This window comes from Nerophis ophidion, linkage group LG07 (assembly GCF_033978795.1).
Source record: "Nerophis ophidion isolate RoL-2023_Sa linkage group LG07, RoL_Noph_v1.0, whole genome shotgun sequence".
Taxonomy (NCBI): domain Eukaryota; kingdom Metazoa; phylum Chordata; class Actinopteri; order Syngnathiformes; family Syngnathidae; genus Nerophis; species Nerophis ophidion.
The window spans coordinates 1,476,382-1,504,124 of record NC_084617.1 but is presented as its reverse complement, the minus strand read 5'-3'; the positions used below and the strand labels follow the sequence as shown (position 1 = coordinate 1,504,124).

The following is a 27,743-nucleotide window of genomic DNA, read 5'->3' as shown; positions in this document are numbered from 1 at the left end:
GAAGTTGTACTTTTGCACAACCTCTACCACTTCCTGTCCTGGTGCTCAGCTTCACTTCCCACACGGTGACATTTTATTTTCTTGAAAAGAAATAAAGCGCTGACTCCTTCTTTGATCGCTGCCTTGAGGCCTGACGACTTAGTCCCACTCAAGGTAAGAGACTTCAATATTTGGAATATGTGCAAGAGCTTCTTTTTCCTTCCTGTCATCTCTTACTTTCATGCCTTTTAAATATTCTGACCCCCGTACCATTCTTTTTACTTCCCTGTGAAAACATGTCAATCATTCTCACAAAGCTTGACGGCAGCAAAGTAAAAAGAAAACATCAACACGGCACTCCTTCAACCACAGTTTTGGAGTATTTTCAACAAGACGTCATGCATTTTTTTCTTTTATAGTAACATGAAAAAGCTTCTTCCTGTCTAGACAACATTTTTGCCAAACTTGTCACATTTTTCAAGAGTGAGTTGATAATAATAAAAAAAAAAAAAAACATATTTGTATACCTATGTCAAGTGTTGTTGTTAATAACTATTTGAACTCATTTTAATATTTGATTACTGTTGCAGTTTTGGTCACCCATATCTTAGTTGTTCATTTAATAATGGGGAGTGTGAATAACTTTAATAATGTTTGTTTTTTCCTCGTTATATTTGTATTAAAAAAAAAAAAAATTACTACAAACCCCGTTTTCATATGAGTTGGGAAATTGTGTTAGATGTAAATATTAACGGAATACAATGATTTGCAAATCCTTTTCAACCCATATTCAGTTGAATATGCTACAAAGACAACATATTTGATGTTCAAACTGATAAACTTTTTTTTTCTGCAAATAATCATTAACTTTAGAATTTGATGCCAGCAACACGTGACAAAGAAGTTGGGAAAGGTGGCAATAAATACTGATAACGTTGAGGAATGCTCATCAAACGCTTATTTGGAACATCCCACAGGTGTGCAGGCTAATTGGGAACAGGTGGGTGCCATGATTGGGTATAAAAGCAGCTTCCATGAAATGCTAAGTAATTCACAAACAAGGATGGGGCGAGGGTCACCACTTTGTAAGCAAATTATCGAACAGTTTTAGAACAACATTTCTCAACGAGCTATTGCAAGGAATTTAGGGATTTTACGATCTACGGTCCGTAAAATCATCAAAAGGTTCAGAGAATCTGGAGAAATCCCTGCACATAAGCGACAATATTACGGACCTTTGGTCCCTCAGGCGGTGTTGCATCAAAAACCGACATCAGTGTGTAAAGGATATCACCACATGGGCTCAGGAACTTCATAAAACCACTGTCAGTAACTACAGTTGGTCGCTACATCTGTAAGTGCAAGTTAAAACTGTACTATGCAAAGCAAAACCCATTTATCAACAACACCCACAAACGCAGACGGATTCGCTGGGCCTGAGCTCATCAAAGATGGACTGGTGCAAAGTGGAAAAGTGATCTGTGGTCTGACGAGTCCACATTTCAAATTATATTTGGAAACTGTAACACAGTGGTGAACATGCCCTTTCTCAACTACTTTGGCACTTGTTGCAGCCATGAAATTCTAAACTGATTGTTATTTGCAAAAAACAAAAACAACATTTATGACCTTGAACATCAAATATTTTGTCTTTGTAGTGCATTCAACTGAATATGGGTTGAAAAAAATTTGCAAATCATTGTATTCCGTTTATATTTACATCTAACACAATTTCCCAACTCATATGGAAACGGGGTTTGTAAATATTATTAGCAGTATTCATATTTCTTTATTAAAGTGTACATACTGGCTCTGTGCACGTGTTGCCATTCCCTTTCCTGATAACATCCCAATTCAGTGTTGCATTGTGGGTCACCTTGTTTGTACCATTATGCTGAAGATGTTTGTCTCTAGGATGGACGGAGGGGGCGCTATGGAGGCGGACCCCTTTCACAACGCCAAAGAAGACGAGCATATGGACGCTCAAACCTTCAAAGGTCTGTTTCTACAAACCCAAAAGCAGTGAAGTTTTCGCTTTGTCCATCCATCCATCCATCCATCTTCTTCCGGGTGGCGGGGGCTCCAGCCTAAGCAGGGAAGCCCAGACGTGGTGTTATTTTCTATCAATTTTACTGTTGTACATATAGTTTTGCTAAAGCTCAAAAAGGGCATGGCGTTAAAGAGCAATCGAGAGAAGGAGAATATGTGGCCCTCAGTGGCAAACCTTGGCACACCCACCTTTTACTTCAGAAGAATGTAGAGCGACATTAGCTTCATTGCAAACAAAGCACACAAATACATTAATGCACTGTAAACACGTTCATTGTAAATTCACAGCAAAATACTGGCTAATAATTACATTCCTTTCACAACAACTTTTACGGTCATCTAATTTAAAAAATCTTTGCAGCAATTTATTGGAACTGCAGAGCTATGATTTAACACTTAACTACAAAAAAGTCCCAACCAAATGCGTAACCTCACAGTTGCGTGTCTATAATTAATTACAATTATAACGGTGGAAGAGGGGTTAGTGCGTCTGCCTCACAATACGAAGGTCCTGCAGTCCTGGGTTCAAATCCAGGCTCGGGATCTTTCTGTGTGGAGTTTGCATGTTCTCCCCGTGAATGCGTGGGTTCCCTCCGGGTACTCCGGCTTCCTCCCACCTCCAAAGACATGCACCTGGGGATAGGTTGATTGGTAACACTAAATGGTCCCTAGTGTGTGAATGTGAGTGTGAATGTTGTCTGTCTATCTGTGTTGGCCCTGCGATGAGGTGGCGACTTGTCCAGGGTGTACCCCGCCTTCCGCCCGATTGTAGCTGAGATAGGCGCCAGCGCCCCCCGCGACCCCGAAAGGGAATAAGCGGTAGAAAATGGATGGATGGATGGATGTTTTTGACGGTCACTGTGAAACAATGATGGGAAATCCTGTGAAGTTTTTACAGCGTAAGTTTGTGTTTTATCCAGCGGGCAAGATGAAGATGATCCAGCCAGACTCCTTGAAGGACCCCAAACTGGACAAGCTGAAGGAGGTGGGACACACACACACACACACACACACACACACACACACACACACACACACACACACACACACACACACACACACACACACACACACACACACACACACACACACACACACACACACACACACTTCACAATCACTACACTGGGCTGACAGGACATGAATAATAGCACAGAAGGTGGAAGGCTCATGAACATTATTATCACACAGATGAAGAAACAAAGCAAGCCGATTGCTTCATTTGTCGTCCAACATGACTTTTGCCTGCGTCGAGCCCACCTTTCTTTGAAGTCAGACAATTAGTTGTATAAGAAATGTCAATCGGTTATCTGGGAGATGAGAAGAAATGTGTCTCCTGCAGAGATGCAAGTGTTGATGACATTTGTCTCAGCAGGTTTTGCTGGGTTGGATCAATGAGAGTCTGAAGGCAGAGCACATCGTGGTCCAGAGTGTGGAGGAGGATCTCTACGACGGCCTGGTCCTTCATCACCTGCTGGGTTACATCATCTCTTTCTCGTCACACTTTTAAAAAACATGCCACACCCTAAAATGGTACATATATATATATATATATATATATATATATATATATATATATATATATATGTATATATATATGTATTTTTTTTATTTTATTTTATTTTTTATTGACATCCAGCATCAGACATTTCTATCCATTACATCATATTCACATACATCATATAGCTGTTGTCTGTCCTAAATGTCAGAAGTATTTTTTTATATCTCCATCGTACCACGCCCATCAAAAAAAGCAAAAAAAAACCTAAACAAAACTAAACAAAAAAAGTAGTGTCTACAAATACATCAATTAAATAAACAAAAACTAGATAATACATTAATAATAATAATAAACATAAATAAAATAGGATACATATAAATCGATATATATATATACATATATATATATATACATGTATGTATGTGTATATATATAAATATGTATATATATACATATATATATATATACATATATATATATATATATATATATATATATATATATATATATATATATATATATGTATATACATACACACATATATATCCACATACATACATACATACACATGGGCCTCACGGTGGAAGAGGGGTTAGTGCGTCTGCCTCACAATACGAAGGTCCTGGTAGTCAGGGTTCAATCCCGGGCTCGGGATCAAAGACATGCACCTGGGAATAGGCTCCTCCCACTTCCAAAGACATGCACCTGTGGATAGGCTCCTCCCACTTCCAAAGACATGCACCTGGGGATAGGCCCCTCCCACCTCCAAAGACATTTACCTGGGGATAGGCCCCTCCCACCTCCAAAGACATGCACTTGGGGATAGGCCCCTCCCACTTCCAAAGACATGCACCTGGGGACAGGCTCCTCCCACTTCCAGAGACATTTACCTGGGGATAGGCCCTTTCCACCTCCAAAGACATGCACCTGGGGATAGGCTATCCCACCTCTAGTGACATGCACCTGGGGATAGGCCCCTCCCACCTCCAAAGACATTTACCTGGGAATAGGCTCCTCTCACTTCCAAAGACATGCACTTGGGGATAGGCCCCTCCCACTTCCTAAGACATGCACCTGGGGATAGGCTATCCCACCTCTAGTGACATGCACCTGGGGATAGGTCCCTCCCACTTCCAAAGACATGCACCTGGGGACAGGTTCCTCCCACCTCCAAAGACATTTACCTGGGAATAGGCTCCTCTCACTTCCAAAGACATGCACTTGGGGATAGGCCCCTCCCACTTCCTAAGACATGCACCTGGGGATAGGCCCCTCCCACCTCTAAAAACATTTACCTGGGGATAGGCCCCTCCCACCTCAAGTGACATGCACCTGGGAATAGGCTCCTCCCACTTCCAAAGACATGCACCTGGGGATAGGTTGATTGGCAACACTAAATGGTCCCTAGTGTGTGAATGTGAGTGTGAATGTTGTCTGTCTATCTGTGTTGGTCCTGCGATGAGATAGCGACTTGTCCAGTGTGTACCCCGCCTTCCATCCGATTGTAGCTGAGATAGGCTCCAGCACCCCCCGTGACCCCAAAGGGGAATAAGCAGCAGAAAATGGATGGATGGATAAATGGCAAAATGTTCAAAATCCTCAACAATGAAAGTGATGTTTAGAATAATTTTTCAGGATTTATTTTATTTATGCACATGTGATACATTCGGGGAATTTTTTTTTTGGAAATACATTTGTAGAAATATAGAATAATGTATGTTTTACACACCTCATGATGAAAAAGGGAAAACAGCTATTTTTTAATAATTTGCAAATGTTTAGGAACACAATATTAATGCTATGTAATATTTGCAATCTGCTTAAGCCAGGGGTGTCCAAACTTTTTCCACAGAGGGCCGCACACGGAAAAATTTAAGCATGCGGGGGCCACTTTGATATTTTTCATTTTCAAACCATAACAAAATATATGTATTTTTTTTATAATCCTTAGGGCTCCTGGGGAGCATAGAGGGTCTCAGTCATCCATCCATCCATTTTCTACCGCTTATTCCCTTTTGGGGTCGCGGGGGGCGCTGGCGCCTATCTCAGCTACAATCGGGCGGAAGGCGGGGTACACCCTGGACAAGTCGCCACCTCATCACAAGGCGGGTCTCAGTCAATAAAATGTAAAAAAGAAGTCAAATCATTATTATTATTTATATAATGCTTACAGTAAATCTCTATATCAGGGGTGCCCATTACGTCGATCGCGATCGACTGGTCGATCTCGGAGGGTGTGTCAGTCGATCTCAAGCCAGGCATTAAAAAATATACATAAAAATGAGCAATCATCAATCATACCAAGACTTCACTTTCGTCACTTGTTTGACATTCTCGGCACCCGAGGATCTTGTGAGATGACGCTGGCTGCTGCGAGCTCATATTTAAGAAAAAAATCACTAACAGGGCGGACGCAGAGAAACACATTTTATTTCTAGAGACTCCGTACCTACTGTCAAAACTCTAAAGACCGACTGCACAGTTCCTGTCTTCACCATAAAAGACCTGTTTCATCCTGCCTGTGCTAACAAAATAAGAGTCTCAGAAAGCTAGCCTGCACAAGCTAGCAAGCTACGGAGTTTGATGCCAATGTATTTCTCCCCCGCCCTCAGCGACCGCTTTGTCACTTGCTTGCCCACCCGCACACTCACTGACGTCACTCACCTGCTGCCAGACATTAAAGGGCCACACACATATGCTACTCTCATAACAAAGTGTTTAAAAACGAGTATGCAAGTTGGACAAATGAGATGCCAAATCCAACCACTTTCATGTGGTATTGGACAGAAAGGAGGACTTTTTTTTCCCTCCATTTGAAAATGCGGACGTTATCAGCACCACTGTCTGATTCCAATCAATGCAAGTCATCAGAATCAAATACACCAACTTGTATTCTTGTCTTCATGAAAGAAAGGAATCTATGTGTGTTAAACATGCTTGTATTATCATTAAACACCATTAACTTGTTAACAAAAATGTCTCTTTCATAAATAAATAAATATAAATTATAAATAGGAATGAGGTAGATCTGCTCGACTTGGTCAATTGAAAAGTAGCTCGCCTGCAGAAAAAGTGTGAGCGCCCCTGCTCTATATCAACTTGAGGTTGATATAAAGTAAAACAAATAATGTTTTATACCTTTTCTGGCAAAGACAACTTTGTTTTTTATAGTAAAACTGAAATATGCAGTATATAGATAGATAGATAGATAGATAGATAGATCGATAGATAGATAGATAGATAGATAGATAGATAGATAGATAGATAGATAGATAGATAGATAGATAGATAGATTGATAGTACTTTATTGATTCCTTCAGAAGAGTTCCTTTATTTAGCAATTAAAGCCCTCAAAGATCAATAATACAGGACACCATTGATTTTAATTATTTAATATTTTTGAGTAATCACAGTGAAAAGTCAAATCAAATCCTATTAAATATATTTGAGATCCGAAAAGTTCACCACTCAAAGTGATTCATTTTTATTATTATTTTTTTACTTTTAAAACTTAAATTTCAAGATCAACTTCCGATATATCTGTCGATTTGAAGTTTGAACTATTGTTTATTTCGTTTTATGCTCTTTTGTCAAAACGTTGATGTTTTTATATGGCAACCACACAACATATGCAATATTTTTTCCACATAAAACATTTTAAAGTGATCATTTTTAAGTAGTAATTCATTATAACATAGATTTTTTTGTCCTTTACTTTTTGGAGCAATGAAAAAAAAAGAAAATAAAGACAAAAGGAACAAAAAACTGCCTGCATGGCAGCTTTGTGTCAACATTGCCACTTTTTCTCATTAAATTTCACCTCATTCCACTTTTTTAAAATGTTTTTATTTTTTTATTTTTGCAATACTATCAATTTTGCCATATTTGCAGAATATATGGCGGGCCAGTAAACGATTAGCTGCGGGCCACAAATGGCCCCCGGGCCGCACTTTGGACACTCCTGGCTTAAGCATTAAGACAAAGTCAATTTGTCATGATAGCATATTGTGTGGTAAAAATAAATTTTTTTAAATGAAAAGTCAGATAAAATTGTATCTAGAAGGCCAACATTTTGTCCTCACAGAGACTTCTGTGGTTGTCGTTCCAAAGGATGATGATAATAATAGAGATTTTTCTTCCTCCAGCCAGGTTTGCCGGCGTCCACTTGACCTTGGAGGAGATGGCTCTGACCGCCTCGGCTCAGATCCGCAAACTGGAAGCGGTCCTGGAGGAGCTGGACAAGAGACTGGAGCAGCAGGACACCAAGTGGGAGGTCAGCCGTGAGTCAACAATTTGTCCTCCATCTGCTCCTTGCTCGGACCCATAATCAGCCGTGATGGATGGAGGAGATGAAATGTTGGCTGCAGCATCTTCACAGTCTTTGTGTTGCCGAGTCAACAATTTGTCCTCCATCTGCTCCTTGCTCGGACCCATGATCAGCCGTGATGGATGGAGGAGATGAAATGTTGGCTGCAGCATCTTCACAGTCTTTGTGTTGCCGGGGGCAACCGCCACAACACGTCCACTGTCAGAAGCAATTCTGAAAAGGCTTTGAAAATGTGTTTTTTCATCATTGCGTCACATAAAATCACACTGACAAAAAGTCCTTGTCGAGGCCTTCGACTTTACAAATGTATTTGTACGCCCTTGTACTCTTAAAGGCCTACTGAAAGGAGATGTTCTTATTCAAACGGGGATAGCAGCTCCATTCTATGTGTCATACTTGATCATTTTGCGATATTGACATGTTTTTGCTGAAAGGATTTAGTAGAGAACATCGACGATAAACTCCGCAACTTTTGGTCGCTAATAAAAAAGCCTTGCCTGTACCGGAAGTAGCAGACGATGTGCGCGTGACGTCACGGGTTGTGGAGCTCCTCACATCTGAACATTGTTTACAATCATGGCCACCAGCAGCAAGAGCGATTCGGACCGAGAAAGCGACGATTTCCCCATTAATTTGAGCGAGGATGAACGATTCGTGGATGAGGAAAGTTAGAGTGAAGCATTATTTAAAAAAGAAAAGGCGAGTGCAGTGGGAACGATTCAGATCTTATTAGACACATTTACTAGGATAATTCTGGAAAATCCCTTATCAATAAATCAATCAATGTTTACTTTTATAGCCCTAAATCACTAGTGTCTCAAAGGGCTGCACAAACCACAACACAAACCACTACGACATCCTCGGTAGGCCCACATAAGGGCAAGGAAAACTCATACTCAGTGGGACGTTGGTGACAATGAGGACTATGATAACCTTGTCTGCTTATTGTGTTAATAGTGTTTTAATGAGATTATAAAGTCATACCTTTATACATTTGGGGGGCGGCATGGCGTAGTGGGTAGAGCGGCCGTGCCAGAAACCTGAGGGTTGCAGGTTCACTTCCCACCTATTGACATCCACATTTCTGCCGCTGTGTCCTTGGGCAAGACACTTCACCCTTTGCCCCCGGTGCCGCTCACACTGGTGAATGAATGATAAATGATTGGTGGAGGTCGGATGGGCCGTAGGCGCAAACTGGCAGCCATGCTTCCGTCAGTCTACCCCAGGGCAGCTGTGGCTACAGATGTAGCTTACCACCACCAGGTGTGAATGAATGATGGGTTCCCACTTCTCTGTGAGCGCTTTGAGTATCTAACAATAGAAAAGCGCAATATAAATCTAATCCATTATTATTATTATTATTATTATTATTACCTGAAAGTCGGAGGGCGGTGGGGACCGCCAGTGTCTCTGAGAGAAGCCAATGGAGGAGCCAAGACCACAGCTGCTGCAGGAGGACGCTAACTCCGCACAAGTCTCCGGTAATATCACAATTTTCTCACCCAAAAACTTGCTGGTTGACATGTGGTAGAGAAACATGTTCGCTTGACCGCTCTGTTCCATATTAAAGCTTCACAACAAAGAAACACCGGCTGTGTTTCGGTTGCTAGAGGCAGCTGCAATCCACCGATTTCCACCAACAGCATTCTTCTTTGACGTCTCCATTATTAATTGAACAAATTGCAAAAGATTCAGCAACACAGATGTCCAGAATACTGTGGAATTTTGCGATGAAAAGAGACGACTTTTAGCCGTAAGTGGTGCTGCGCTAAAAATGTCCACTCAACTAATAACGTCACAAACACGCGTCATCATTCCGTGACATTTTCAACAAGAAACTCCGCGGGAAATTTAAAAAGGCCGTATTGGCATGTGTTGCAATGTTAATATTTCATCATCAATATATAAACTATCAGACTGTGTGGTCGACAGTAGTGGGTTTCAGTAGGCCTTTAAATTTTGTGACGATTTAGAATTGCTGAAGTAGCGACTTGCCCAGGGTCTACCCCAAATGCAGCACCCTCCGCCACCCCGAAAGGGACAAGTGGTAGAAAATGGATGGACGGATGGGTGTCCTTTAAATGGAAGGTTGAACTTCTAAAAAGTGCTACAATAAATGACATGTGATGTTGTAGAGCTTGATCCCATCCAATCACATCCTTTTTATACTCACACACTTTAGAACAGTGGTCCCCAACCACCGGGCCGTGGCCCGGTACAATGTTTTTTTTAATTTATTTAATCAACATAAAAAACACAATATACACTTACAAATAGTGCACCAACCACAAAAAACTCCCTTTTTCATGACAAAGAAGAAGAAAAAAAAAAAAGAAAAAAAAAAGTTGATAAATGGCTTTGGCTTTGCATAGTAGAGTTTTAACTTGCACTTACAGATGTATCGACCAACTGTAGTTACCGACAGTGGTTTTCTGAAATGTTCCTGAGCCCATGTGGTGATATCCTTTACACACTGATGTCGGTTTTTCATGCAGTACCGCCTGAGGGATCAAAGGTCCGTAAAATCACAGCTTAAGTGCAGGGATTTCTCCCGATTCTCTGAACCTTTTGATGATTTTAGGGACCGTAGATGGTAAAATCCCTAAATTCCTTGCAATAGCTCTTTGAGAAATGTTGTTCTAAAACTGTTCGATAATTTGCTTACAAAGTGGTGACCCTCGCCCCATCCTTGTTTGTGAATTACTTAGCATTTCATGGAAGCTGCCCAGCTAAGCGTTTCCGCGTGTTGTTGATAAATGGCTTCGGCTTTGCATAGTAGAGTTTTAACTTGCACTTACAGATGTAGCGACCAACTGTACTTACCGACAGTGGTTTTCTGAAGTGTTCTTGAGCCCATGTGGTGATATCCTTTACACACTGATGTCGGTTTTTCATGCAGTACCGCCTGAGGGTTCAAAGGTCCTTAAAATCACAGCTTAAGTGCGGGGATTTCTCCAGATTCTCTGAACCTTTTGATGATTTTAGGGACCGTAGATGGTAAAATCCCTAAATTCCTTGCAATAGCTTGTTGAGAAATGTTCTAAAACTGTTCAACAATTTGCTTACAAAGTGGTGACCCTCGCCACAGCCTTGTTTGTGAATTACTTAGGATTTCACTGAAGCTGCTTTTATACCCAATCATGGCACCCACCTGTTCCAAATTAGCTTGCACACCTGTGGGATGTTACATATAAGTGTTTGATGAGCATTCCTCAACTATATCAGTATTTATAGCCACCTTTCCCAACTTCTTTGTCACATGTTGCCGGCATCAAATTCTAAAGTTAATGATTATTTGCAAAAAAATAAAAATGTTTATCAGTTTGAACATCAAATATGTTGTCTTTGTAGCATATTCAACTGAATATGGGTTGAAAATGATTTGCAAATCATTGTATTCCGTTTATATTTACATCTAACACAATTTCCCAACTCATATGGAAACGGGGTTTTTACTTGCTGACTAATCTTCTGTTTCTTGTAAATCCTTTGTGAGAATGAAGCTCACTTGCATCGAAAAGAGCAATTAGAGGAGCTGAATAAACGCTGACCCCTTTCCTGTAAAACAAATTGTTATTTTGGAATCATTTGTGCACAAGTCCCCTTTACGGCATTTCATATTCTCGCCTCCTGCTTCCTGATTCCTGTCGTAACCTTTTCAGAGAGCAATTAGTAGCCAGTCCTTGATGGAGGATTCTGCTGCTCCTTTCAGTCATCCACAAAAAAGACCTCCTGGCTACTCTTCACCTGCTGGTTGCCATGGTGACACGCTTCCAGCCTGAAGTGGAGCTGCCTTCGAACGTGAAAGTGCAAGTGGTGGTGCTGGAAGTAAGTCGCCGGCCTTCGGACTACGCCTGAGAAAGTCTCTGTAAATACTGTATATGTGCAGGTGAGCAGGACTGGAATCCAATCCGACGTTCAAACAGAGGTCCTGACGGAGGACAGGTGAGGACAGTTGGGAGCCACAGACGGACTTGTCTTGTAAAATTGTTCTCCTTTCTTCCCCAGGGGAGACAACGCACAGGAAGTCAGCGACACAAGTGAGTCACTCCATCTTTCTCTCCTTTTGCAATCGTCCCTCGCCACACCAAATATGGCGCTTTCACCGAGTCACTACACACTTACTTTACATTATGTAAGAACCCCGTTTCCATATGAGTTGGGAAATTGTGTTGGATGTAAATATAAACGGAATACAATGATTTGCAAATCCCATATTCAGTTGAATATGCTACAAAGACAACATTTTTTTTGCAAATAATCATTAACTTTACAATTTGATGCCAGCAACACGTGACAAAGAAGTTGGGAAAGGTGGCAATACATACTGATAAATTTGAGGAATGCTCATCCCACAGGTGTGCAGGCTAATTGGGAACAGGTGGGTGCCATGATTGGGTATAAAAACAGCTTCCCAAAAAATGCTCAGTCTTTCACAAGAAAGGATGGGGTGAGGTACACCCCTTTGTCCACAACTGCGTGAGCAAATAGTCAAACAGTTTAAGAACAACGTTTCTCAAAGAGCAATTGAAAGAAATTTAGGGATTTCAACATCTACGGTCCATAATATCATCAAAAGGTTCAGAGAATCCGGAGAAATTACTCCACGTATGCGGCATGGCCGGAAATTAACATTGAATGATCGTGACCTTCGATCCTTCAGACGACACTGTATCAAAAACCCACATCAATCTATAAAGAATATCACCGCATGGGCTAAGGAACACTTCAGAAAACCACTGTCACTAAATACAGTTCGTCGCTACATCTGTAAGTGCAAGTTAAAGCTCTATTATGCCAAGCGAAAACCATTTATCAACAACATCCAGAAACGCCACCGGCTTCTTTGGGCCTGAGCTCATCTAATATGGACTGATGAAAAGTGGAGAATTGTTCTGTGGTCTGACGAGTCCACATTTCAAATTGTTTTTGGAAATATTCGACATCGTATCATCCGGCCCAAAGGAGAATAGAACCTTCCAGACTGTTATCGACGCAAAGTTGAAAAGCCAGCATCTATGATGGTAAGGTGGGCGCATTAGTGCCCAAGGCATGGGTAACTTACACATCTGTGAAGGCACCATTAATGCTGAAAGGTACATACAGTTTTTGGAACAACATATGCTGCCATCTAAGTGCTGTCTTTTTCATGGACACCCCTGCTTATTTCAGCAAGACAATGCCAAGCCACATTCAGCATGTGTTACAACAGCGTAGCTTCGTAAAAAAAGAGTGCAGGTATTTTCCTGGCCCGCCTGCAGTCCAGACCTGTCTCCCATCAAAAATGTGTGGCGCATTATGAAGCGTAAAATACGACAGCGTAGACCCCGGACTGTTGAACGACTGAAGCTCTACATAAAACAAGAATGGTAAAGAATTCCACTTTCAAAGCTTCAAGAATTAGTTTCCTCAGTTCCCAAACGTTTATTGAGTGTTGTTAAAAGAAAAGGTGATGTAACACAGTGGTGAACATGCCCTTTCCCAACTACTTTGGCACGTGTTGCAGCCATGAAATTCTAAGGTAATTATTATTTGTTTATTAGTTTGAACATCAAATATCTTATCTTTGTTGTGCATTCAACTGAATATGGTTTGAAAAGGATTTACAAATCATTGCATTCCATTTATATTTACATATAACACGATGTGTAAATATTTTATTTATTCACATGTAATACATTTGGGACGGTTGTTTTAAAAAAATACATTACCAAATATATAGAATAGTGTATTTTTTTACATTTTCAAGGTTCTACACAAAACACCTCATTGAGACAAAGTTGTTGAAGTTGTACTTGCTGTTCCTGTCATATTGTTGATTGGCTGCTTGTTGCTAGGCAGATCTTGTGTGCTTTCCATTAGCCAATAAAAACAATACAGGTTTTTATAACAGTTATATTATTTTTCAATGATTTATTATCAACTTACAAAATATTTTACAATTATTCAATATTTGAAGTAATTTTTTTTTAAATACATGCAAATATGATTAAAACCACACAGAATGAATACAACAGTTATCTTATCAAGAAAACACCTAGTATATATTTGAATCTATTTATTTTATATATATTTTTTATTTTTATAAAGGTTCTTAAAAGTATTGGTTTTGTTTATAATTTGATTTAAATAAATAAAAAATAGACAACAGAAAGATAAGACCCCAAAAGGGACAAGCGGTGGAAAATGGATAGATGGAGGGGAGTTTTTTATAATGACGGTACACATTTTTTTCCTGGCCCACCAGCAGATGATCCCATGGAGCAGCTGATGGAGATGGAGGTGAAGCAGGTATATAAGGAGAAGATAGAGGTGAAGCAGGTATATAAGGAGAAGATGGAGGTGAAGCAGGTATATAAGGAGAAGATGGAGGTGAAGCAGGTATATAAGGAGAAGATGGAGGTGAAGCAGGTATATAAGGAGAAGATAGAGGTGAAGCAGGTATATAAGGAGAAGATGGAGGTGAAGCAGGTATATAAGGAGAAGATGGAGGTGAAGCAGGTATATAAGTGGAAAATGGAGGTGAAGCAGGTATATAAGTGGAAGATGGAGGTGAAGCAGGTACATAAGGAGAGGATGAGGTGAAGCAGGTATATAAGGAGAAGATGGAGGTGAAGCAGGTATATAAGGAGAAGATGGAGGTGAAGCAGGTACATAAGGAGAAGATGGAGGTGAAGCAGGTATATAGGTGGAAGATGGAGGTGAAACAGGTATATAAATGGAAGATGGAGGTGAAGCAGGTATGTAAGGAGAAGATGGAGGTGAAGCAGGTATATAAGTAGAGGATGGAGGGGAAGCAGGTATATAAGGAGAAGATGGAGGTGAAGCAAGTACATAAGGAGAAGATGGAGGTGAAGCAAGTACATAAGTGGAAGATGGAGGGGAAGCAGGTATATAAGGAGAAGATGGAGGTGAAGATGGAGGCGAAGCAGGTATATAAGTGGAAGATGGAGGTGAAGCAGGTATATAAGTGGAAGATGGAGGTGAAGCAGGTATATAAGTGGAAGATGGAGGTGAAGCAGGTATATAAGTGGAAGATGGAGGTGAAGCAGGTATATAAGTGGAAGATGGAGGTGAAGCAGGTATATAAGTGGAAGATGGAGGTAAAGCAGGTATATAAGGAGAAGATGGAGGTGAAGCAGGTATATAAGGAGAAGATGGAGGTGAAGCAGGTATATAAGGAGAAGATGGAGACGAAGCAGGTATATAAGTGGAAGATGGAGGTGAAGCAGGTATAAAAGTGGAAGATGGAGGTGAAGCAGGTATATAAGGAGAATATGGAGGCGAAGCAGGTATATAAGTGGAAGATGGAGGTGAAGCAGGTATATAAGGAGAAGATGGAGGTGAAACAGGTATATAAGGAGAAGATGGAGGTGAAGCAGGTATATAAGGAGAAGATGGAGACGAAGCAGGTATATAAGTGGAAGATGGAGGTGAAGCAGGTATAAAAGTGGAAGATGGAGGTGAAACAGGTATAAAAGGAGAAGATGGAGGGGAAGCAGGTATAAAAGTGGAAGATGGAGGTGAAACAGGTATATAAGGAGAAGATGGAGGTGAAACAGGTATATAAGGAGAAGATGGAGGTGAAGCAGGTATATAAGGAGAAGATGGAGACGAAGCAGGTATATAAGTGGAAGATGGAGGTGAAGCAGGTATAAAAGTGGAAGATGGAGGTGAAGCAGGTATATAAGGAGAAGATGGAGGTGAAGCAGGTATATAAGGAGAAGATGGAGACGAAGCAGGTATATAAGTGGAAGATGGAGGTGAAGCAGGTATAAAAGTGGAAGATGGAGGTGAAGCAGGTATATAAGGAGAAGATGGAGGTGAAGCAGGTATATAAGGAGAAGATGGAGGGGAAGCAGGTATAAAAGTGGAAGATGGAGGTGAAACAGGTATATAAGGAGAAGATGGAGGTGAAGCAGGTATATAAGGAGAAGATGGAGGTGAAGCAGGTATATAAGGAGAAGATGGAGACGAAGCAGGTATATAAGTGGAAGATGGAGGTGAAGCAGGTATAAAAGTGGAAGATGGAGGTGAAGCAGGTATATAAGGAGAAGATGGAGGTGAAGCAGGTATATAAGGAGAAGATGGAGGTGAAGCAGGTGTATAAGGAGAAGATGGAGGTGAAGCAGGTATATAAGTGGAAGATGGAGGTGAAGCAGGTATATAAGTGGAAGATGGAGGTGAAGCAGGTATATAAGTGGAAGATGGAGGTGAAGCAGCTATATAAGGAGAAGATGTAGGTGAAAAAGGTATATAAATGGAAGATGGAGGTGAAGCAGGTATAGAAGGAGAAGATGGAGGTGAAAAAGGTATATAAGTGGAACATGGAGGTGAAGCAGGTATATAAGTGGAAGATGGAGGTGAAGCAGGTTGATAAGTGGAAGATGGAGGTGAAGCAGGTATATAAGTGGAAGATGGAGGTGAAGCAGGTATATAAGGAGAAGATGGAGGTGAAGCAGGTATATAAGTGGAAGATGGAGGTGAAGCAGGTATATAAGTGGAAGATGGAGGTGAAGCAGGTATATAAAGAAATGATGGAGGTGAAGCAGGTATATAAGGAGAAGATGGAGGTGAAGCAGGTATATAAGTGGATGATGGAGGTGAAGCAGGTATATAAGGAGAAGATGGAGCTGAAGCACGTATATAAGTGGAAGATGGAGGTGAAGCAGGTATATAAGTGGAAGATGGAGGTGAAGCAGGTATATAAGTGGAAGATGGAGGTGAAGCAGGTATATAAGTGGAAGATGGAGGTGAAGCAGGTATATAAGTGGAAGATGGAGGTGAAGCAGGTATATAAGGAGATGATGGAGGTGAAGCAGGTATATAAGTGGAAGATGGAGGTGAAGCAGGTATATAAGTGGAAGATGGAGGTGAAGCAGGTATATAAAGAAATGATGGAGGTGAAGCAGGTATATAAGGAGAAGATGGAGGTGAAGCAGGTATATAAGTGGAAGATGGAGGTGAAGCAGGTATATAAGGAGAAGATGGAGCTGAAGCACGTATATAAGTGGAAGATGGAGGTGAAGCAGGTATATAAGTGGAAGATGGAGGTGAAGCAGGTATATAAGTGGAAGATGGAGGTGAAGCAGGTATAAAAGTGGAAGATGGAGGTGAAGCAGGTATATAAGGAGAAGATGGAGGTGAAGCAGGTATATAAGGAGAAGATGGAGACGAAGCAGGTATATAAGTGGAAGATGGAGGTGAAGCAGGTATAAAAGTGGAAGATGGAGGTGAAGCAGGTATATAAGGAGAAGATGGAGGTGAAGCAGGTATATAAGGAGAAGATGGAGGGGAAGCAGGTATAAAAGTGGAAGATGGAGGTGAAACAGGTATATAAGGAGAAGATGGAGGTGAAGCAGGTATATAAGGAGAAGATGGAGGTGAAGCAGGTATATAAGGAGAAGATGGAGACGAAGCAGGTATATAAGTGGAAGATGGAGGTGAAGCAGGTATAAAAGTGGAAGATGGAGGTGAAGCAGGTATATAAGGAGAAGATGGAGGTGAAGCAGGTATATAAGGAGAAGATGGAGGTGAAGCAGGTGTATAAGGAGAAGATGGAGGTGAAGCAGGTATATAAGTGGAAGATGGAGGTGAAGCAGGTATATAAGTGGAAGATGGAGGTGAAGCAGGTATATAAGTGGAAGATGGAGGTGAAGCAGCTATATAAGGAGAAGATGTAGGTGAAAAAGGTATATAAATGGAAGATGGAGGTGAAGCAGGTATAGAAGGAGAAGATGGAGGTGAAAAAGGTATATAAGTGGAACATGGAGGTGAAGCAGGTATATAAGTGGAAGATGGAGGTGAAGCAGGTTGATAAGTGGAAGATGGAGGTGAAGCAGGTATATAAGTGGAAGATGGAGGTGAAGCAGGTATATAAGGAGAAGATGGAGGTGAAGCAGGTATATAAGTGGAAGATGGAGGTGAAGCAGGTATATAAGTGGAAGATGGAGGTGAAGCAGGTATATAAAGAAATGATGGAGGTGAAGCAGGTATATAAGGAGAAGATGGAGGTGAAGCAGGTATATAAGTGGATGATGGAGGTGAAGCAGGTATATAAGGAGAAGATGGAGCTGAAGCACGTATATAAGTGGAAGATGGAGGTGAAGCAGGTATATAAGTGGAAGATGGAGGTGAAGCAGGTATATAAGTGGAAGATGGAGGTGAAGCAGGTATATAAGTGGAAGATGGAGGTGAAGCAGGTATATAAGTGGAAGATGGAGGTGAAGCAGGTATATAAGGAGATGATGGAGGTGAAGCAGGTATATAAGTGGAAGATGGAGGTGAAGCAGGTATATAAGTGGAAGATGGAGGTGAAGCAGGTATATAAAGAAATGATGGAGGTGAAGCAGGTATATAAGGAGAAGATGGAGGTGAAGCAGGTATATAAGTGGAAGATGGAGGTGAAGCAGGTATATAAGGAGAAGATGGAGCTGAAGCACGTATATAAGTGGAAGATGGAGGTGAAGCAGGTATATAAGTGGAAGATGGAGGTGAAGCAGGTATATAAGTGGAAGATGGAGGTGAAACAGGTATATAAGTGGAAGATGGAGGTGAAGCAGGTATATAAGTGGAAGATGGAGGTGAAGCAGGTATATAAGGAGATGATGGAGGTGAAGCAGGTATATAAGTGGAAGATGGAGGTGAAGCAAGTATATAAGTGGAAGATGGAGGTGAAGCAGGTATATAAGTGGAAGATGGAGGTGAAGCAGGTATATAAGGAGATGATGGAGGTGAATCAGTTATATAAGAAGAAGATGGAGGCGAAGCAGGTATATAAGGAGAAGATGGAGGTGAAGCAGATATATAAGTGGAAGATGGAGGTGAAGCAGATATATAAGTGGAAGATGGAGGGGAAGCAGGTATATAAGGAGAAGATGGAGGTGAAGCAGGTATCTAAGGAGAAGATGGAGGTGAAGCAGGTATATAAGTGGAAGATTGAGGTGAAGTAGGTATATAAGGAGAAGATGGAGGTGAAGCAGGTTTATAAGTGGAAGATGGAGGTGAAGCAGATATATAAGTGGAAGATGGAGGGGAAGCAGGTATATAAGGAGAAGATGGAGGTGAAGCAGGTATCTAAGGAGAAGATGGAGGTGAAGCAGGTATATAAGGAGATGATGGAGGTGAAGCAGGTATATAAGGAGAAGATGGAGGTGAAGCAGGTATATAAGGAGAAGATGGAGGGGAAGCAGGTATATAAGGAGAAGATGGAGGTGAAGCAGGTATCTAAGGAGAAGATGGAGGTGAAGCAGGTATATAAGGAGAAGATGGAGGTGAAGCAGGTATATAAGTGGAAGATTGAGGTGAAGCAGGTATATAAGGAGAAGATGGAGGTGAAGCAGATATATAAACGGAAGATGGAGGACAAGTCCCTGAGGGCAGTGATGGAGAGGAACATGGAACATCATTGTGAGTGGTCTGTCTTCCATCTTGAAGACCATGCTTAACTTTGTAAACAAGACCATGGCCGGCGTTGGACTGCAGGTGTCGGACTTGGACCAGCAGGTGTGGGACTTGGACCAGCAGGTACACAGGTGAGAATGTTCGGACAGGAGCGTGTGACACCTTGTTGTTTACACTTCACAGTTCTCTGATGGCGTCATTCTGCTTCTGCTCATTGGACAGCTGGAAGGTTTCTTCATTCCTCTTTCGGACTTCAGGCTCACCCCCGACAGTCATGAACACAGGGTATACACACACACACACACACACACACACACACACACACACACACACACACACACACACACACACACACACACACACACACACACACACACACACACACACTGCCTCCATTAACCAATCACTTACAGAAAACATTTTTCATTTTCTCCAACAGTACTTCAATTTACAAGCTTAATTGATTCTGTGACGGAGCTCTTAACTCAAAACGCTTGTATCTCAAATCAACATCTCCCATTAGAATGAAATGCTTGGTGCTTGGCCTTTTCTTATCTTGAACATTTTGACATGTAATATGTATTTAAAAATATAATAAAACATTTTTTTAGATAATAAATGTTGTATGAAAACAATACAATATGATGTACTACAAACCCTGTTTCCATATGAGTTGGGAAATTGTGTTAGATGTAAATATAAACGGAATACAATGATTTGCAAATCCTTTTCAACCCATATTCAGTTGAATATGCTACAAAGGCAACATATTTGATGTTCAAACTCATAAATAATAATTAACTTAGAATTTCATGGCTGCAACACGTGCCAAAGTAGTTGGGAAAGGGCATGTTCACCACTGTGTTACATCACCTTTTCTTTTAAAAACACTCAATAAACATTTGGGAACTGAGGAAACTGATTGTTGAGGCTTTGAAAGTGGAATTCTTTCCCATTCTTGTTTTATGTAGAGCTTCAGTCGCTCAACAGTCTGGGGTCTCCGCGGGTTAGTTCATTAAAGTGCAATTTTAAATTTCGCGCCAAAAAATCCTGCTGAAAACGTCTCGGTATGATGACGCCTGCGCGTGACGTCACGCATTGTAGAGGACATTTTGTGTCAGCATCGTGCCCAGTTATCAAGTCGTCTGTTTTCATCGCAAAATTCCACAGTATTTTGGACATCTGTGCTGGTTAATCTTTTGCAATTTGTTCAATGAACAATTGAGACATCAAAGAAGAAAGCTGTAGGTGGGAAGCGGTGTATTGTGGCCGGCTTTAGCAAAACAAACACAGCCGGTGTTTCATTGTTTACATTCCCGAAAGATGACGGTGAAGCATTACTATGGAACAGAGATGTCAAGCGAACACGGTTGGATTGGATCACACACACAAGGTACAGTGTATTATGCAGCGATAATTTTTACCATTCTCTATTCTGAAGGCGATCTATGTCATGTGCTACTCCAGCATCAATATCAGCAGCGTCCGTCAACGTCGGGTTCAAAGCGGTATGGCTCTTTCCCTTGTTGCGGTTTGGCCTGGCCAAGTGGTCCTGCCACCCCCACGGCTGCCACGGCGCCTCTCACAGCATCTTTCCTATCTGAATCGCTCCCACTGCTCTCTAGTCTTTTTTTTTTCTTTTTCTTTTCTAGTCCTTCACTCTCACTTTCCTCATCCACGAATCGTTCATCCTCGCTCAAATTAATGGGGAAATCGTCGCTTTCTCGGTCCGAATCGCTCTCGCTGCTGGTGGCCATGATTGTAAACAATGTTCAGATGTGAGGAGCTCCACAACCCGTGACGTCACGCGCACATCGTCTGCTACTTCCGGTACATGCAAGGCATTTTTATTAGCGACCAAAAGTTGCGAACTTTATCATCGGTGTTCTCTAGTAAAAAATATAGGAATTTCACGAAATGATCAAGTATGACACATAGAATGGACCTGCTATCCCCGTTTAAATAAGAAAATCTCATTTCAGTAGGCCTTTAATGCAACGCTGAGAACTTGTGGAATGAGGCGGCGACCTTGAGCAACTCAGGCGTAACGTTGAAGCTGCTTGACGACGCTTAATCAATGTTGGCTTTTCAGCTTGATTTGACCATTGAAATGTGGTCATTTTCCAACCAATATTCTACAACACAAATACAACATGCTTTTGACAACCTTGAATCAATTTCAGGTTGTGATGTTGATTTGACCTTGAGTGATGGTCATTTCTCTAGCAATGTTTCACAACACAACATAACGCCGAAACGTGCTTTTTAAGCACGTTTTTGTAAAAGTTGTTCCCGACCAACAACGTAGGTCCAACGTTGGACATCAACGTTGTTTCACTTGACAAATACAACAACAAACCCCGTTTCCATGAGTTGGGAAATTGTGTTAGATATAAATATAAACGGAATACAATGATTTGCAAGTCCTTTTCAACCCATATTCAATTGAATATGCAACAAAGACAACATATTTGATGTTCAAACTCATAAACTTTATTTTTTTTGTTGCAAAAAATCATTAACTTTTGAAATTCATGCAAGCAACACCTGACAATGAAGTTGGAAAAGGTGGTAATAAATACTGATAAAGTTGAGAAATGCTCATCAAACACTTATTTGGAACATCCCACAGGTGTGCAGGCTAATTGGGAACAGGTGGGTGCCATGATTGGGTATAAAAGCAGCTTCCATGAAATGCTAAGTAATTCACAAACAAGGATGAGGTGAGGGTCACCACTTTGTAAGCAAATTGTCGAACAGTTTTAGAACAACATTTCTCAACGAGCTATTGCAAGGAATTTAGGAATTTTACCATCTACTGTCTGTAAAATCATCAAAAAGTTCAGAGAAACTGGAGAAATCACTGCACATAAGCGATGCTTTTACAATCTTTTGATCCCTCAGGCGGTACTGCATCAAAAACAAACATCAGTGTGTAAAGGATATCACCACATGGGCTCAGGAACACTTCAGAAAACCACTGTCAGTAACTACAGTTGGTCGCTACATCTTTAAGTGCAAGTCAAAACTCTACTATGCAAAGCAAAAGCCATTTATCAACAACATCCTGAAATGCCACCGGCTTGGCTGGGCCTGAGCTCACATAAGATATACTGATGCAAAGTGGAAAGGTGATCCGTGGTCTGACGAGTCCACATTTCAAATTATATTTGGAAACAGAGGACGTGGTGTCCTCCAAAACAAGAAGGAAAATAACCATTCGGGTTGTTATAGGCGCAAAGTTCAAAAGCCAGCATCTGTGATGGTATGGGGGTGTATTAGTGCCCAAGGCATGGGTAACTTACACATCTGTGAAGGCACCATTAATGCTGAATGGTCCATACAGGTTTTGGAGCAACATTTGTTGTCATCCAAGCAAAGTTATCAAGGACGCCCCTGCTTATTTCAGCAAGACAAGTGTTACAACAGCGTGGCTTCGTAGTAAAAGAGTGCGGGTACTTTCCTGGCCCACCTGCAGTCCAGACCTGTCTCCCATCAAAAATGTGTGGCGCATTATGAAGCGTAAAATACGACAGCGGAGACTCCGGACTGTTGAACGACTGAAGCTCTACATAAAAGAAGAATGGGAAAGAATTCCACTTTCAAAGCTTCAACAATTAATTTCCTCAGTTCCCAAACGTTTATTGAGTGTTGTTAAAAGAAAAGGTGATGTAACACAGTGGTGAACATGCCCTTTCCCAACTACTTTGTCACGTGTTGCAGCCATGAAATTCTAAGTTAATTATTATTTATGAGTTTGAACATCAAATATGTTGCCTTTCTAGTGCATTCAACTGAATATGGGTTGAAAAGGATTTGCAAATCATTGTATTCCGTTTGTATTTACATCTAACACAATTTCCCAACTCAAATGAAAACGGGGTTTGTATTTTCCACGTCGGTTTTAAAGGACACGTATGTATAATCGACGTTTTGTGCCTCAGAATAGCTGTGACACGCTTGGCCAAGTCATGTTTCTTGTGATTTATTTCTTTGAAGTCAATGACCTTCTTTCTTCTCAGTACCGCCCTTCATACTCACTTTCTTGGCTTGGAAAAGAAAGTTGTGTTACAAACTAACGCAGAGGTTGGGGGTCCACTGTGACATTTACTCATGCTTGTAACTCCAAACTTTATTTGGAACTTAAAGCATGCTCATTTCTTTGAATGACAGCCCTTAAGTCAAAGCACTCTTGAGTTGAGGTAGGTTGCACTCTCTGATGTGTGTGTGTGTGTGTGTGTGTGTGTGTGTGTGTGTGTGTGTGTGTGTGTGTGTGTGTGTGTGTGTGTTTGTCCCCCTTGCAGCTCCACAATGTCAGCCTGGCCCTGAGCCTCCTGGCTGACTTGGGCCTGCAGGTGTCGGCTGTTCAAGCCCAAGGTGAGAAAGTGCTTTCATGAAGAGCACAACTCGGTGCGCTAGAGATGCTCGGTGCACAAGCGCCACTTATCGCAAGGTTTGAGTGATGGCGTGTGCTCACTAACGATGTTCACCTCACTCGCCGCATCATGAATGCATGGCGGCGCCATACTTGCCAACCCTGAGACCTCCGATTTCGGGAGGTGGGGTGGGGGAGAGAAGTCGGGGGTGGGGCGGGGGCATGGTTGGGGTCGTGGTTAATAGGTGAGGAGTATATCCACAGCTGCAATTCACCAAGTCAAGCATTTCATATATATGTATATAAGAAATACTTGACTTTCAGTGAATTCTAGCTATATATATATATATATATATATATATATATATGTATACGTGAACGTCTCTCGCTGTCGTGCGGGTTCCATGGACCACCAAGGAAGGACATGCTTGATCAGGTTTGACTCTTGTTAATTTCTCAATACAAGCTTGTCTGTGGTCGGGTCGCTTTTCAGCTCCTCCTCCACTGCTCGCTCTCCGGTCCACTCTTTAGCCGCCCACGTCGTCGTCGTCTGTGGCTCGCTCCTCATGCACTGCTGCGGGCTCTCCAACTTCTTCTCCCCTTTTATACCTCGAGAGGAGATATAATTAAATGAGTCCCAGTGCACGATCCACACACCTGATCTCGCTTGTAGCGTCTTTCCCGGCACGCCCCGCCTCTCCACTCGGTCGCCGTCCCCGCCTCCTCGCCGCCATCTTGGGCCGGGCTCCGGCGTGCCCTGCCCCGCTGCTTGTTCGCCAGCTCTGCCTCTCCACAATATATTTATTATATTATATATATATATATATATATATATGTGAATGCCTGTCGCTGTTGTGCGGGTTCCATGGACCACCAAGGAAGGACATGCTTGATCAGGTTTTACTCTTGTTTATTTCTCAATACAAGCTTGTCTGCGGTCGGGTCGCTTTTCAGCTCCTCCTCCACTGCTCGCTCTCCGGTCCACTCTTTAGCCGCCCACGTCATTGTCGTCGTCGTCTGCGGCTCGCTTCTCATGCACTGCTGCGGGCTCTCCAACTTCTTCTCCCCTTTTATACCTCGAGAGGAGATAGATTAATTGAGTCCCAGTGCACGATTAACGCACCTGATCCCTGATCTCGCTTGTAGCGTCTTTCCCGGCATGCCCCGCCTCTCCACTCGGTCTCCACAATATATTTATTTTATTATATATATATGTATATATATAAGAGAAATACTTGAATTTCAGTTTTCATTTATTTACTCATATACACACACATAACACTCATCTACTCATTGTTGCGTTAAGGGTTGAATTGTCCATCCTTGTTCTATTCTCTGTCACCATTTTTCTAACCATGCTGAACATGCGGTATCTTCTTCTGCTTCGTCTCCTTGTTGTGTGGGCAGTTGTGCACTGCACTCTCTGAAAGCCGTAGATGTTATTGTCACATATGCATGTACAGTAGTTGGCAGTATTGTACTGTTTAAGAGTGTCACAACATTGCTGTTTACGGCAGACAAACTGCTTTACGGTATACGAAAATGTGACTGCTGTTGTTGTGTGTTGTTACCGCGCTGGCTGGACGTTAATGAAACTGCCTAACAATAAACCCACATATGAAACTAAGAACTCGCTCATTCTACAGTTATAACGTCATTTGGCAGTCACGCTGTTTATACCGTGGGAAAGCGGACGTGAAAACAGGCTGTCAACACGTCACTCAGGTACGCATGGAGCTGGAGGGGGCGTGGCTTCCAGCTCCGCCTGAATTCCGGGAGATTTTCAGGAGAAAATTTGTCCCGGGAGGTTTTCGGGAGAGGCGCTGAATTTCGGGAGTCTCCCGGAAAATCCAGGAGGGTTGGCAAGTATGGGCGGCGCCCAGGTAAAGACACGCCCACTAGATCCTGTGGATTTTTTCGAGCTTATGAGCTAATATTTTTGTCAATAAGGACTGAACATGAACATTGTTTTTGTAGATGTGGTTTCTCAGGACGTGGCTGGCACCTTGAAGGTCCTCTACGCGCTCTTTAGGAAGCATGGAGGATGATGCAAACAGGAAGTGGAAGGCAGAACATCATGTGACCACAGCTGTCACTCATAGTGTTACAGTCCTTCCACCCCACTCCTTCAGGGGGCAGTGATGGGCATGTAGTGTAACATAACAGCCATTTAGTGGTCAATTGTACGGAATATGTTCTATAATGTGCAATCTACTAATACAAGTCTCAATCAATCACTTTAACATATTTAATACATAAACAATTTAAAGATATTTATTCTGTTTTTGTGTATTTTTTTTTACAACAGACCTCATTTTATTTTTTGTTTTAACCAAGTTTTTTGTAGGTTTTTCACATTCAATGACTTAAGATTTATTTTTAGATATATTAATTTATATCACAACCACCCGACCTCTATGCCCCCTCCCATGAGTGATGAGCTGCTCTTTGTCTGATCCCTCACCTCGGACCTATTTGTCTTGGGAGACCCTACCAGGGGGCATGGAGACCCCCGGATAACATAGCTCCTCGGATCATTGGGACACGCAGACTCCTCTCCAACCAGCTCAGAGAGGAGATTGTTTACAGTTCCAAATGTAATTAAAGCTGCAAGCAGCGATGGACGGGACCGCTTGGGCTGCTGCCCCCGCGACCCAAGCCCGGATAAGTGGTAGAAGATGGATGGATTGATTATTACATAGAGAAAAAGTTGTATACACATGTGTTATACATCAGTCTCATAGTAATAACAGTTGTAAATAGGCTTGGGCATTTTATAAGGACGCCTTGGTGCCGCCATTTTGAGACTCTAATGCATTGTGAAAGGAATGCAGTTGTTGTATTGAAGTGGGAATTGCAAACTTCCTGTTGATTTTAGTTGGGGGCGGTCAATGTATGAAATATAGGTCTCAGTGAGACCTATTTTGAGGTTTTTGTTTCAAGTGTGTATGACTATCCTACATTGAGTTAGACGCAGGAATCCACCATTTTGTGACAGCAGTGCACCAGCGTTCCGGTTCTTTGCGGGCTCATAAAATCCAAACCGGGGTAGTAATTAAAACTCTTTCATCAACTTTTAATCAGAGGGGTTCAATCTCTCTTCTGTGTTCATTAGAAGCGGAAACAACAAACGGCCTCAGAGGAGATAATGTTTGAAAAAAAGCGAAAAATTTTAAGCCAACTTTTGTATTGAAGTTGGCATTGCAAACTTCCTGTTGATTTAAGGTGCGAGGTATGAGTGTATGAAATATAGGTCTAACTGAGACCTACATAGAGGTTTTTGTTTCATGTTTTTCCGACATTCCTACTAGAAGTTAGAGACAGTTTTTGATTAGATTGTAATTTTTGCCAGTCCTGATGTGTGTGTCAAATTTGGTGAGTTTTGAAGCATGTTAAGGGGGTTAAATTACAGCTCAAAGAGGCGGCGGTATAATAATAAAGAATAATAATAATAATAAAACTTTAGAAATTCAATATGGTCCTCTGTCCCAAAGGGACATCGGTCCCTAATTACAGAAAAAATGGCAAAAATATAAGTGTCTTTTGCTAGATTCCTCACATTTTGCAAACCACTACTAAATTGTCAGTTTTAGTCAAACTACTTTGGTCTCACTGTTAGAGATTATTATTATGTTTTTTTCAAGTTAAAGATGTCACCTTTTACAAGTTGATTTTTCACAGTTACACATGTTGTATCGAAACAAAAATTTTAAAATAAATATAGGCGGGATGTTCCTCACATTTTTTTAATTCCTACAGAATTGTCAACATTGTTCAAACTATTTTGGGCTAACTATTACAGCTTAAAACATTTTCTGTAAAAAAAATAAAATAAAAATAAGCGGTTCTTTTGCTAGATTTTGTTGTTTGGGGGGGGGGGGGGGTGGATTATTCCTCACATTTTCCAAATGACTACAACAGAATCGTCAATTTTAGTCAAATTCATTTGGTCTAAATGTTAACGATTCAATTATTTATTTTGGCATTTACAAATGTAATCAGAGTAAAACACAATTTGTTGGAAATGAGGTATTCAGTATGTGCGGCGTTTTTAGCCCAGGTTTATTTATTTAAGGCACCATTTAAAAAAAAAAAAAAAAAGCCACTGC

General features: G+C 41.4%; 1 protein-coding gene across 24 annotated transcripts; it reads left to right on the top strand.

Moving 5' to 3' along the window:
* LOC133555771 (gamma-parvin-like) lies at positions 1–25,907 on the top strand. 24 transcript variants are annotated; one of them, XM_061905131.1, is made up of 13 exons: positions 1–153; positions 1,894–1,976; positions 2,949–3,013; positions 3,401–3,506; positions 7,675–7,809; positions 11,569–11,684; positions 11,746–11,801; positions 11,865–11,896; positions 14,107–14,138; positions 19,317–19,361; positions 19,443–19,544; positions 23,564–23,636; positions 25,612–25,907. In XM_061905131.1, the coding sequence occupies exons 2-13, from the start codon at positions 1,895–1,897 to the stop codon at positions 25,680–25,682; spliced, it is 915 nt and encodes a 304-aa protein (XP_061761115.1). In that variant the 5' UTR covers positions 1–153; position 1,894; the 3' UTR covers positions 25,683–25,907. The 24 variants fall into 24 exon arrangements, 20 of the variants coding, with proteins under 20 accessions (XP_061761115.1, XP_061761120.1, XP_061761113.1 ...); XM_061905136.1 differs by having other exon boundaries at positions 19,317–19,390; positions 19,482–19,544; XM_061905129.1 differs by having other exon boundaries at positions 14,107–14,147.
* The last annotated feature ends 1,836 nt before the right edge of the window (positions 25,908–27,743 follow it).

Bases quoted from the DNA above. Each gene is read 5' to 3' on its own strand.
- LOC133555771 (XM_061905117.1), top strand. From the start codon at position 1,895: ATGGACGGAGGGGGCGCTATGGAGGCGGACCCCTTTCACAACGCCAAA. The intron at 19,545-23,563 runs GTATACACACAC...TCCCCCTTGCAG, and splicing joins CCGACAGTCATGAACACAGG to CTCCACAATGTCAGCCTGGC. The intron at 23,637-25,611 runs GTGAGAAAGTGC...TTGTTTTTGTAG, and splicing joins GTCGGCTGTTCAAGCCCAAG to ATGTGGTTTCTCAGGACGTG.